We start from the raw sequence: 12,039 nt of genomic DNA on the forward strand, positions 1-12,039 counted from the left end.
TATATATATATATATATATATTTTTTTTTTTTTTTTTTTTTTTATCACGTTTAACATCACCAGAGGACCTCCGAAATTGATCTTAGAAAAAAAAACTCCAAAATTGATGAATTTAATTTTGATGATGAACAAGTTCAAAAGCAGTGTCAGTTTGAAAGCCCACCTCATATGGTCAGAAAATCCCACGGCGAATTTCTTCTTCACTCTCTGATGCAAAACCCATTTCTGCAACTTCCTTCATTGCTACTCTGCTTCTCGTTTTGAGCTATGATCTGCTGCACAACCCTAATTCAGTAACGCTTTACCTTTCCTAATGGAGGATTCGGAGGGTGGTCTCAGCTTCGATTTCGAGGGAGGTCTTGATGCCGGTCCCACCAACCCCGCCGCCGCCTCCTTGCCCCTCATCCACTCTGACTCTTCTGTTCCTCCTGCCGCCTCCGCCGTCTCCAACACTGGCGCCGGTGCCGGTGGTCCTCCTGTTACTGCTGACGCTTCTGGCGCCGCAACTGGCAACGTTGGCAGCCGGAGGAGCTTCCGGCAGACGGTTTGCCGGCATTGGCTCCGCAGCCTGTGTATGAAGGGCGACGCTTGTGGCTTCCTTCACCAGTATGATAAATCTCGGATGCCCATTTGCCGATTCTTCCGTCTCTATGGCGAGTGCCGTGAACAGGATTGCGTGTATAAACATACCAACGAAGATATCAAGGAGTGTAATATGTAAGTTTTGGAATTCGGAATTGAGTTTTAGTCTATTGTTTCTTGGCTGTTCGTTTGATTTATACTTTTTGTTGTTTAATTTCGTTATACGCTTGTTTTTTTATAGAAGGCGATCATGTCTGCTCTCATCTGTTATGCCATTTTTCTTTACCCCTAGTTGTTGAATGTGCAGTTCATAGATTGCAGAGTGGAATTTTTTAATTTTTTTTTCTAATAAGAGGAGGCAGTTTCTTGATTATATGAGAATTCACGAACAGAATCTAATCTAATTTCTCCCATTAGGGGTTTACAAAAGAGCACTGAATTGCAAAGAGAAAACAATGAGATACATTCATGGTGATAGATCATATGGAGTCCTCATTCAAATTTTTACAAAATGATTCCCTGGTTTGACTTAGATTGTTGCATTTGCACGGATTTGTAAGATGATTTCTGCAGTTCATCTTTTTGGACCTATTTTTGTTCTTTGAAAAACAATGGATGTTGAACACCTGATGTCTAAACACTGTAACTGCAGGTACAAGTTTGGTTTCTGTCCAAATGGTCCTGATTGTCGGTATAGGCATGCTAAGTTGCCGGGACCTCCACCTCCGGTGGAAGAAATCCTTCAGAAAATTCAGCATTTGGGTCCATACAATTATGGCACCTCGAACAAATTCTTTTCGCAACGTGGAGTTGGCTTATCTCAACAGAACGAAAAATCTCAGTTTCCTCCGGGTCCAGCCACCGTTACTCAAGGAGTGATAGGAAAACCTTCTGTAGCAGAATCTGCTAATGTCCAACAACAGCAAGCCCAACAGTCTGCACAACAAACCAGCCAGGCTCCAATACAAACTGCTTCTAATGGTCAGGTCAATCAATTAAACAGAAATTCAACGTCTTTGCCTCCCGGAATATCTAGGTGTGTCTAAGGAGACCTGAAGTTTTTTTGCTTCAAAACCTAGTTTTTTTTTTTCTTTCGTATCATATGGAATCATTGTTGCAGAGATATGTTATTTAACTTTCAGTACTTTATCATATTTGTGCTGTTGAACAGTTACGTTAATCCCGAGTAGTTAGCAATGTTTTTCTTCATATCAATTTGTAGTCCTTCGACCACAAGAATCTTTAGTTAGATTGAGATTTCAACTCGGTACCTTTTTAGATTTTGAGAAAAATTGCTCCTAGAAAGACATGAATCAACATCGTAGGGTATTAGTTATTTTACATATTCTGTATCAAGCTATTAAATTCCATGCCGAAGCTTCATTATCATACTCTCATGTTCCATTTGAATTAGTATCTCATGTCAATTGCCAATAGTCGAAAAAATATTTTTTTCCTGCACGTTGATGGTTCCATGATTGATTGGCTAGAATCTGTTGGCTCATAGCTCATACTCTGTTATATTAGAATCTGATTGAATCTATTTTCTGACACTTCTTGTGGACTTTTATCGATTTAGTTTGCTCCGAATACTTAAATTGTTGAGTTATACTACCTTTATGAGTGATGCCAAGTGGACTTGTTTTCGGTAAAACACAATCAGCAAGGGGTACCCCTTTTTGGTTCTGTAACTTTCTTCATTCATCTTCTGATAAAGACATTCAGCTACCCATTTTCATATAATTTTGCAAAAAACAAAAGATAAAAAGCTTACTTTTACATGAACCTTATAAATACTCTTTATGTCCTAATTTATTTTTGAAAGATTAGGTACTTTATTGTTAAAAGTTGCAACCGTGAGAATTTGGAATTATCTGTACAACAAGGGGTATGGGCAACTCAAAGAAGCAATGAAGCTAAACTTAATGAAGCTTTTGATTCTGCTGATAATGTTATTTTGATTTTCTCAGTCAATCGGACTCGGCATTTTCAGGTGTCAATCTTTCACTATTATATTTGTGTATGATGTTACTTCGCCGTTGATGATGGCGTATGTTTGTTTGAGATAATCATACTGATTTAGTATTGGCTGATTAGGGTTGTGCAAAGATGATGACTAGGATTGGTGGATCTGTCAGTGGTGGCAATTGGAAGTATGCACATGGAACTGCGCATTATGGGCAAAACTTTTCACTCAAATGGCTGAAGGTTTATATTTTATTTCTTAGATCTTTTCATAGTTTTATGCAGAAATTTATATCACAACGGATCTTTCCATGCTGTTGCATTTTATTAAGTTACATTACTGCTGATGCTTATGCCCTCTCTGTTTCTCTCTCTCTCCCTCTTAAAAATATGCACATTTACTTTCAAAGATCATCAATGCAGTGCTCATTAAAGTTGAAACTGAATAATAATTTTTAAAAAAATTTGTGTTATTGAACATTTTTGTTCTTGCCATCATTCAAAGACGCCTGAGAACGAGGAACACGAAGGTTCAATTGTATGCATAGAAAGACTGAAAGAGGAAGAAAACTCGATCAATTTCTCTATCTAAACACCTAAAACCTTGGAGGTACATCGAATGGAAAAAAATCTCATGGGTTTGAGTGCATCAAACTTCATGACTCAGCTTGTTATTCTTATATATATGTATATTGAAGTAAATTAAATTATTATCGTTATTTTCTACCATTTTTTCCACAGTTCCATTGAGAATTTTCTGTTTTTTAAGATGAAAGTCGATGATTATAATATGCATTTTCTGTGATATCTGGAAGGTAGCTGAAATCAGAATTTGACAGATCCTTGATAAAGCTCAAAGTTCAAACTAACTAATGTTGCTAAGGATGACTTCGTTGCTGTCAATTTGAATCTTGTATGATGCAATAAATAATTTGACTTTGTTACTTGCAGTTATGTGAACTATCCTTCCAGAAAACTCGCCATTTGAGAAATCCTTATAATGAAAACTTACCAGTAAAGGTATGGTATCTCAAGCTTGATTAAGAACGATTTCTATTTATATTTCTATCTGCGGATGTCTTTGTCACACTTCTCCTTTTATATGTGTTGTGAACTCTTGAAACTATTTCCAGCGTCTTTTATATTTTATTTGTATGATTATTGTTTCGATTTGCTCTATCTGGTGATGAGACATATAGCTGGTTTTGTTGAAGTCAAGTTGTCTGAAAACATACATAAGAACCTGCAAGCTTGTGAATGAAAATTTATGCTTCTTCTTTTGTGGGGTATATGGAAGCTTTTCGTAGAATTAGTTTCATGGAAGTTACTAGAAATTACACTCTGCCTCATGTGGACTGCGTGATATATATATATATATATATATATAGATAGATAGATAGATAGATAGATATATACTTATCTAAGTGCTAACATTATCGATACAATCATGAGGGATGGAAAATCCCAATCAAATTTACTCTATAATATAAGAGCATGAGTTTTTTTTTTTTCTATAATTCGAGAAAAACACAGTAGGTTTTCATATAATAGCAATAAACTAACATTTGACTATCAGAACCATTGCTAGTAATGCGGGCTTCATTTTCGTGCTAAGATAACCACCATTATTTCCTTGACTGCAATTGAAATGTTGGCCCAAACATGGTAGACTTAAAAAAAGGTTTAGATCTAACAAAAGCATGAAAGACTTCTAATGGAGTCTTGAACATGTATAATGATCCATCTAGGAAGCAGAACAGCGGTCACATTTCTAAGCTGAGACATTGAATTCCAGATTTGTCACATCCGGGTAAAGTTGTGGGATGACATTTGAATAACTGACTCTCATATCTCCCTTTCTTGCACAATGCTTGAATACCTTTTCAAGTAGTTGAATGTTCGAATTTTGAGAAAAGCTTAATGATGATGATTGGAAGAATGTAAAGAGCTTAGTATGTTAATTTTGGATGGCTTTCGTTTTCCTTTTCAAATGGATAGGATAAGAGATTATGTAAAGGAGATTCTCGTTAACCATGGAATTGTGTGGAGCCGGGCTTTATGAAAATTTAAAAACCTACGTAAGCTATAAGTTATTTTCATGGTCAGTCTTCCTAGGTATCAGTAGCACTACCGAGAAGAAACTTCTTAAGGCCTTGGTCTTCAACATACTTCGGGTTAATCAAAGCCCTCTTCGAGAACATTACCTCAACTCCTCTTTGGTATTGATGAAAGTTCTTTACAGATATACTAAAGGTGTGAGCTTGGCCCAAGCTCACAGCTAGCAAATATTGTTCTCTTTGGACTTTCCCCTTCAGGCTTCCCTTCAAGATTTCTAAAACGCGTCTGATAGGGAGAGGTTTCCACACCCTTATAAAGAATGTTTCGTTCTCCTCTCCAACCGATGTGAGATTTAACAATCCATCTCCCTTCGGGGCCCAGTGTCGTCATTGGCACTCATTCTCTTCTCCAATCGATGTGGGACCTCCCATTCCACCCCCCTTCAGGGCCTAGCCTCCTTGCTAGCACATCGCCCAATGTCTAACTCACCGTTTAAGTCCACCGCTAGCAGATATTGTCCTCTTTGGGTTTTTCCTTCCAAGTTTCCCCTCAAGGTTTTTAAAACGCGTCTGTTAGAGAAAGGTTTCCACACCTTCATAAAGAATGTTTCGTTCTCCGCCCCAACCAATATGGGATCTAACACTAAGTTTGTCTGCTAGTCCCTTCAAAGCTAGGGCAAGTACATTTCAAGAGTTTATGGGTGGTAGTGCTCCAAGTTGCTTGCTAGAATAGTCAGCCTTATCATTTTATTAATAATATTTTTAAAAAATGAACATTGTAGACTAATAAATAGAATGGGGACAGCTTAAAAATTCCCTATGGAGCTGTAAATAAGAACTGCTCACCCTAGTCTATCTTGATGCCATCCCTACTTTCATTGCAATATGTTTCATGCTTGTTCGGGTTGGGTGGGAGTCTGCATACTAAAGTTAGATCCATGATGTAAAAAATAGAAAAGAAACATATGCTATATATTGCAAATGAAAAATAGGAATCCATGGTGAGATAGAATGAAATATATAACTGGGCATAACTAAGCTTGTAGAAAAATTACTTTGATCCTATGTACTCTCACGAGTTAATAAATGGAAATGGAAAATATTTAGTCAAAGGTATTCCAGAAGATTTCCCCTTTCCAAAACGCAACAAAAAGGCTTGCATCTTCACAGATAAGAGTCACAATGTAAACTATTTTCATGTGTTTTAGCTATTACTTGAAGCAAATTGTCCCCTCCCTTTTGTAACTACAGTTCATCTACCCTCGCTAGTCCGTGAAGAATGTTTCGGTACCTATTCAAATTGCTTGCTTGACTGATTTTCATCTAATACGAACTTCATGTGTGTTTCATTTCATCATATCGATGAATGGTTTCTGTTTCCTTGAAAAAAAAAACAACAAAAAGGCTGTAATGAAGAACTTTAAAAAGGTGATCAAGGAAATCATCTGATAGTAGTTAGATTGAGACGAAACAAGATGATTTTCTGAAACATTGATGATGATGCTGGTTGTGTATCAGATGGGATTTTGCTTTGATGGCTTCACTTTGCTTCAACTTTGAAGGAGTTCAAAGCCATCCCGATTATCGTTTAATCCGTTCAATTGATGCTCATTTTGCTTTAAACTGCTCATTGTCTTGGTTTGCTTCCGTCAACCATCCACATGTCCATAGAGGATGATTGTTGAAAAAGTTAACTTTTTCCTCCATACCCTGTTCTGCAATCAGTGGAAGCATTAGATACTAATTGAGCCATCATTCTTCTTTTTGTAGATTAGTAGAGATTGCCAAGAGCTAGAACCTTCTATTGGTGAGCAGCTGGCTTCTTTGCTTTATCTTGAGCCCGATGGTGACCTCATGGTATGCTTGCTTTGTTCATTTTGAACGAAGAATCTGAAAACTTTGAAATATGTTCATAAAGAAGTTTGAGGGAGTGGATTAACGCAGTTTCAGGATTTATTATTGTGTAATTGTTTGGGATAGCTTTAGCGAATTTCGTAAGTGTGTTTTTCTTGTTTTTATGATCAGGCTGTCTCGATAGCAGCGGAATCAAAACGAGAAGAGGAGAAAGCAAAGGGAGTTAATCCCGATATCAGAAATGAGAATCCAGATATCGTCCCGTTTGAGGATAACGAAGAAGAGGAAGAAGAAGAAAGCGAAGAGGAGGAGGAGGAGAGCTTTGGCCAGTCCGTTGGTCCACCAGCTCAGGGCAGAGGAAGGGGCCGGGGAATGATGTGGCCTCCACACATGCCGATGGGGCGTGGTGCGAGGCCTTTCCATGGAATGCAAGGTTTTCCACCTGGGATGATGGGTCCAGATGGGATGTCATATGGACCTGTTACACCTGATGGGTTTCCCATGCCTGACATTTTCGGTATGGCTCCTCGTGGTTTCAATCCGTACGGTGCTAGATTTTCCGGTGAGTTTATGAATCCCCAATCTGCTATGATGTTTCGTGGACGACCTTCTCAACCTGGTGCCATGTTTCCTCCTGGTGGGTTTGGGATGATGATGGGTCAAGGACGTGGTCCCTTTATGGGTGGGATGGGGGTTACTGGTACTAACCCAGCTCGAGCTGGTCGGCCTGTAGGACCTCCATTGTATCCACCTCCTGCAGTACCTTCATCTCAGAACATGAACCGAGCTATGAAGAGGGATCAAAGGGGACCAGGTAGTGATAGGAATGATAGATATATTGCAGGTTCAGACCAAAACAGAGGCCAGGAGATACCGGGTAGCGGACACGACGACGAAATGCAATATAAACAAGGATCAAAAGCTTATCCTGATGAGCAATATGGTATGGGAACCGCCATTAGGAACGAAGAGAGCGAAAGTGAGGACGAGGCTCCTCGACGATCGAGGCACGGAGAAGGGAAGAAGAAGCGGAGAGGCTCAGAAGGAGATGCCACTGCAATCTCTGATCAGTGATTGCTTGTAGTTTCTTTCTCTGATCACTGCAAAGTTTGGAGTATTTAAGCTTCATCTCATTTTTTTTCTTCCTCTTTTCATTTTATACCTTGCTTTTTAGGTGAATTCTTGTGACGTAAACTTATACATTTCTAGCAGAGCCATAATTCATACATTATTTTACAAATTTGTAAAAGAACTTTCATTTGAAGGGAAGAATCTCATAAAAAAGTCGATATTCGATAACGTGGAGATGTTACAAACTTCTTAATGCATCATCCAAGATCTGTTATGTTTCTGTTATTCGAAGTCGTTTTGTTTGCATATCTATTAGACCTTCTCATTGTCATGTCAATTGTTTACTCACTTCTAGAAGGCACGAGCATGAGTACATTATAGATACTAATCGATAAAATATTGAGGTGTGAAGTTCTTTTATTAGTATATCTACTAGTTGAAGTTGCAACGACCCATTACTTTGTCTTATCATATTAAATAGGATGATTGTGTATAACAATGATAGTGGTTGTAGTAAAGCTTTATTGGACATGCACCCTTAATTTGTAAGTCATTAAGGGTTATTTTCAATCATAAGAGTTCATCGTACTCCTTGCGCCAATAGCACAATAGCTCGTGAATTGTGTGTAGGGAAGTACTACACATCTAATTTGTCTGAGACTATGCCACTAGGCCACCTTTATAATGATTAGAGATAGGTCCCTGTCTGAGACTAAGCTACCCTTATAATGATTAGAGATATGTCCCTGTTTGAGACTAGGCCACCCTTATAATGATTAGAGATAGGTCTAGGGCACCCTTATAATGATCAGAGATAGGTCCTTAAATCATGATTGTTGATGGCATATGTTTGCATTTGCATGGCCCCCTATAGTGGGGCTACTTACCGAATAGTGTTTGCATTTGCATGACTCCTATAAATATAGTGGGATAGTGGGGCCACTTACTGAATAGGTATTTGCATTTGCATGGCCCCCTATAGTGGAGCCACTTACCCAGTATTCTTCAAAATACTCAAGTCATGTACTACATCATTTTTCAGGTAAAGGCAAGATACACTTGTACGAAGAGCGGCAACATCGCGAGCAGAGACTGTGGCACGTGCATAGGGTAGACTCATATTTAAATTTCTAGTCTTAAGTTAGAATAGGCTGTTTTGCATTTCATTGTTTTTAATTATTTTGTAATTATTTTTATTTTCTCTAAATTTCAGTATTTCGTATTTAAATACATAAGACCGTGACTGTGTTTTCCAGAGAAGAAGTTTTAAGCGCTTTTCGAAGTTTATGTTATAATGATGTTAATGTAAGAGTTATATTTCCGCATTATAGATGAGCATGAGAGTTCGTAGCGACTCTGAGTATGTGGAAATTTAAGGTCGTTATAGAACCGTATGTATAATGAATCAAAATCGTTGTCGTAACTTCACGAGCTTAACACGAATGATTATATTTATATGAAAACATCGATACCAATATCGTGATTTTACTTTTATAGATATACCGATATTCATAGATATTTGTATAAATAAAATCATAGTTATATATACATATTGAAGAAGCGGTAAAAGTGTACTACCATGGTTTATGTCCCGACACATGGGAGATTAATTCAGTAGCAAGGATCGTACATCAAGGAAAGAGAAGAATGTTGCTTGAATTTCGAAGTCACCTCTTGAGCTTAGAAAAACTTTCGATGTTTTTATCATTCTTCTCATTCTCGTCATTTCAACCATAATGAAATTGTCCGATTATAGCCATACGCGCTACTTTAAAGGCTCAGCGATCAAGTTACCTGCACATGTCTGGTCCAATCATTTAGCAACTCTTTGTAAGAAATGAGAACTACACCTACTTAGGATATCTACAAAGGATGGGCTTGGCAGAATCAGCGGGAAAAGAAGACCCTGTTGAACTTGACTCTAGTCCGACTTTATGAAATGACTTGAAATGTGTAAGATAAGTGGGAGCCGAAAGACGAAAGTAAAATACCACTACTTTTAACGTTAGTTTACTTATTCCATGAATTGGAAGCAAGACACTGCCCCCTCTTTTTGAACAAACTCGAAATTTTGGGTTGGTTGGATTGGTGACCCGATCAACTCAAATAGAGTTCATAATCCAAATCAACCTGTTTATATTTCGAGTTGGATTGGGTTGCAAGATTTTTTTTTTAATTATTTTTTAAAAAATTATACTTAATCCAAAAAAAAAAAAAATATATAATATATATATATATATATATATATATATATATATATTTATAAAGTAGAGGTTGAAAAAATGTGGACAGATACGGCCCATTTGGACGATGGAAAGCCCAAACCAAAGGCCCAAAGGCCCAAAGGCCCAAACTCCATTGCTGCCTGACCGTTGTCATCTTTTTCAAAAACCCTTTTCATAAACCCTAATTTTCATCTCTCTCTCTCTCTCTCTCTCACTGCAACAATAAAACCTTATTCCTATTTTTCATTTAAAAAAAAAAAAAAAGGAAAAAAAAAACAACGAAACTCTTCGCCTTGTATCTTCTTCCTTCAAATCTCACAACTCACTCTCTCTCTCAACCCTGATCACGCCTCTGCAATCTGCCCACCGCCGCCCTCCGTCCCCGTTCACTTACGAGCCTTCACTGCAGCCAGCAGGTGACGGCGGTTTTTTTTTTCTCTCAGTATGGTTTCCTGCTGAACGATAGTGGTTTGCTTTGTTAGTGCTAATAATAAATCATAATTAGTAGGAGGAATCTGTTTAAGGAACTTACCTTTTTCTGAAGCTGTTTGTATATTGTCTGGTTTGCTGTAGCTCGACTATGAAAAAGAACGTGAAGAAGAATAGCTCGGCTCCTCCTAGAGGGGCAAAGAAGGGGAAGAATTTTCCACTCAGTAAGGATCCTTTTTTCAGTTCTGAATCGAGGAAACGGAGGAAGATTGTTGATGATGAGATTGAGAGCGGTGAATCTGATGAGGATAATGCGTTCGTGGACGAAGGTGCTGAGAATGAGGAGTTTGAGGAAGAAACTGCTGATGAGAAAAGGAAGAGATTAGCAAACGAGTACTTGGAGAAAATTCGGGAAATTGCGAGGAGAGGTAAGGAGAGGGAAGATGAAGAGAAGGATGATGATGATGATGATGATGATGATGATGATGATGAGAGTGGTGACGAAGGCGGAAAGGATTCACTTGTTGCACAAATCCTTCAGCAAGAACAACTGGAAGATAGCGGAAGGGTTCGGAGAGAAATTGCATCAAGGTATTGTGTTCTCTTGGTTTAATTTTCATTGGAAAGCATTGTGTTTATTTCCGAAGTTTACATTTTTGTTTATTGTCTTTGTTTTTCCAAATTCAAAGCACTTCATCTCCCTCCCTTACACACATTTACTCTCATGTTGCTTCGATATACGACTGCTAAGCTAAAAGTAATCTGCTTATTTGACGTTCATAGTATGTAGATGCATTTCTTCTCCTTCTTTTATCCCAACTCCAGCCTGTTCTCTCTTAAATTCAGCAGTAAATTTTTGTTTTTGTAAGTTCATAATGTTCTTCAAGAGTTGAGCAATGTGTCTGAAATAACGGTGGGACATCGAGCACATTCTTGTGCTATATCATCATGAAGAAAGGCGGATGAATTTTATGAGATCCCACATCGGTTGGAGAGGGAAACGGAACATTTCTTATAAGGGTGTGGAAACCTCTCCCTAGTGGACGCATTTTAAAACCTTGAGGAGAAACTCGGAAGAGAAAGCCGAAAGAGGACAATGGCTGTTACAAATTTACTTGTTAACCTTTAGATATGTGGCTAGTATTCGGTGTGTTCTGTTCACTCACTGTGATGTTGTTTATCATGTTCGTTTGATTTTCTTGTTTCTTACACCACCTACGTAGGGGGAAAAAAAAAAGAGAGAAAAAGAGAGCAAATGAAATTGACTTTCAAATATTTAATAATGGGTGCATGGTGGCGTTAAATTGTTAATGATTATACACCTTTTCAGGGTTCTGAAGCCAGAAGCTAGAGATGGATTTCAAGTCTTGATTAAGCATAGACAATCTGTTACAGCTGTGGCTCTATCCGATGATGATATGAAGGGGTTTTCATCGTCTAAGGATGGTACGATCTTACACTGGGATGTAGATTGTGGTAAAGAGGAAAAATATCAATGGCCCAGTTATGAAGTATTGAAGTCGCATGGTGTTAAGGATCCCCAAGGTCGGGCTGCAAGACATAGTAAAGTCACTTTGTCGTTAGCAGTCAGTTCTGATGGTCGATATTTGGCAAGTGGAGGCTTAGACCGCCATGTGCATATATGGGATACACGTACAAGAGAGCATATTCAGGTAATCGTTAATTATTGCTGTAGCTTCTTATTACATTGTCGTGGTTGGAACTCTTGAGATTAAACGTTTACCAAAAATCATTTGTGTTCCATTAGTGGGATAAATATGAACCTTTTGTAACTATTCCTCTTTTGTTGTACTATTCATTTGGGCTTTTTTTTTTTTTTTTTTTTTTTTTTTTTT

General features: G+C 38.0%; 2 protein-coding genes across 5 annotated transcripts in view; both read left to right on the forward strand.

Annotated features, from left to right (window-relative positions):
* The first annotated feature begins 54 nt into the window (after positions 1-54).
* On the forward strand, positions 55-7,808 carry LOC111457116 (30-kDa cleavage and polyadenylation specificity factor 30-like). The gene is made up of 7 exons (XM_023099268.1): positions 55-717; positions 1,235-1,618; positions 2,413-2,575; positions 2,680-2,790; positions 3,499-3,567; positions 6,375-6,461; positions 6,630-7,808. The coding sequence occupies exons 1-7, from the start codon at positions 314-316 to the stop codon at positions 7,530-7,532; spliced, it is 2,121 nt and encodes a 706-aa protein (XP_022955036.1). The 5' UTR covers positions 55-313; the 3' UTR covers positions 7,533-7,808.
* A 2,155-nt stretch (positions 7,809-9,963) lies between these two features.
* The window catches only part of LOC111456984 (U3 snoRNP-associated protein-like YAO), a 6,836-nt gene continuing 4,760 nt past the window's right edge, over positions 9,964-12,039 (forward strand). The window contains exons 1-3 of one of the 4 annotated variants that reach the window (XM_023099074.1): positions 9,964-10,222; positions 10,328-10,774; positions 11,514-11,856. In XM_023099074.1, coding sequence (XP_022954842.1) covers positions 10,335-10,774; positions 11,514-11,856 — 783 coding nt within the window. In that variant the 5' untranslated portion in view covers positions 9,964-10,222; positions 10,328-10,334. Of the gene's footprint in view, positions 10,223-10,298; positions 10,775-11,513; positions 11,857-12,039 lie in introns of all 4 variants that reach the window. The other 3 variants (XM_023099072.1, XM_023099073.1, XM_023099071.1) reach the window with 3 other exon arrangements.

Source organism: Cucurbita moschata, unplaced genomic scaffold (genome assembly GCF_002738365.1).
Source record: "Cucurbita moschata cultivar Rifu unplaced genomic scaffold, Cmos_1.0 Cmo_Scf00019, whole genome shotgun sequence".
Taxonomy (NCBI): Eukaryota; Viridiplantae; Streptophyta; class Magnoliopsida; order Cucurbitales; family Cucurbitaceae; genus Cucurbita; species Cucurbita moschata.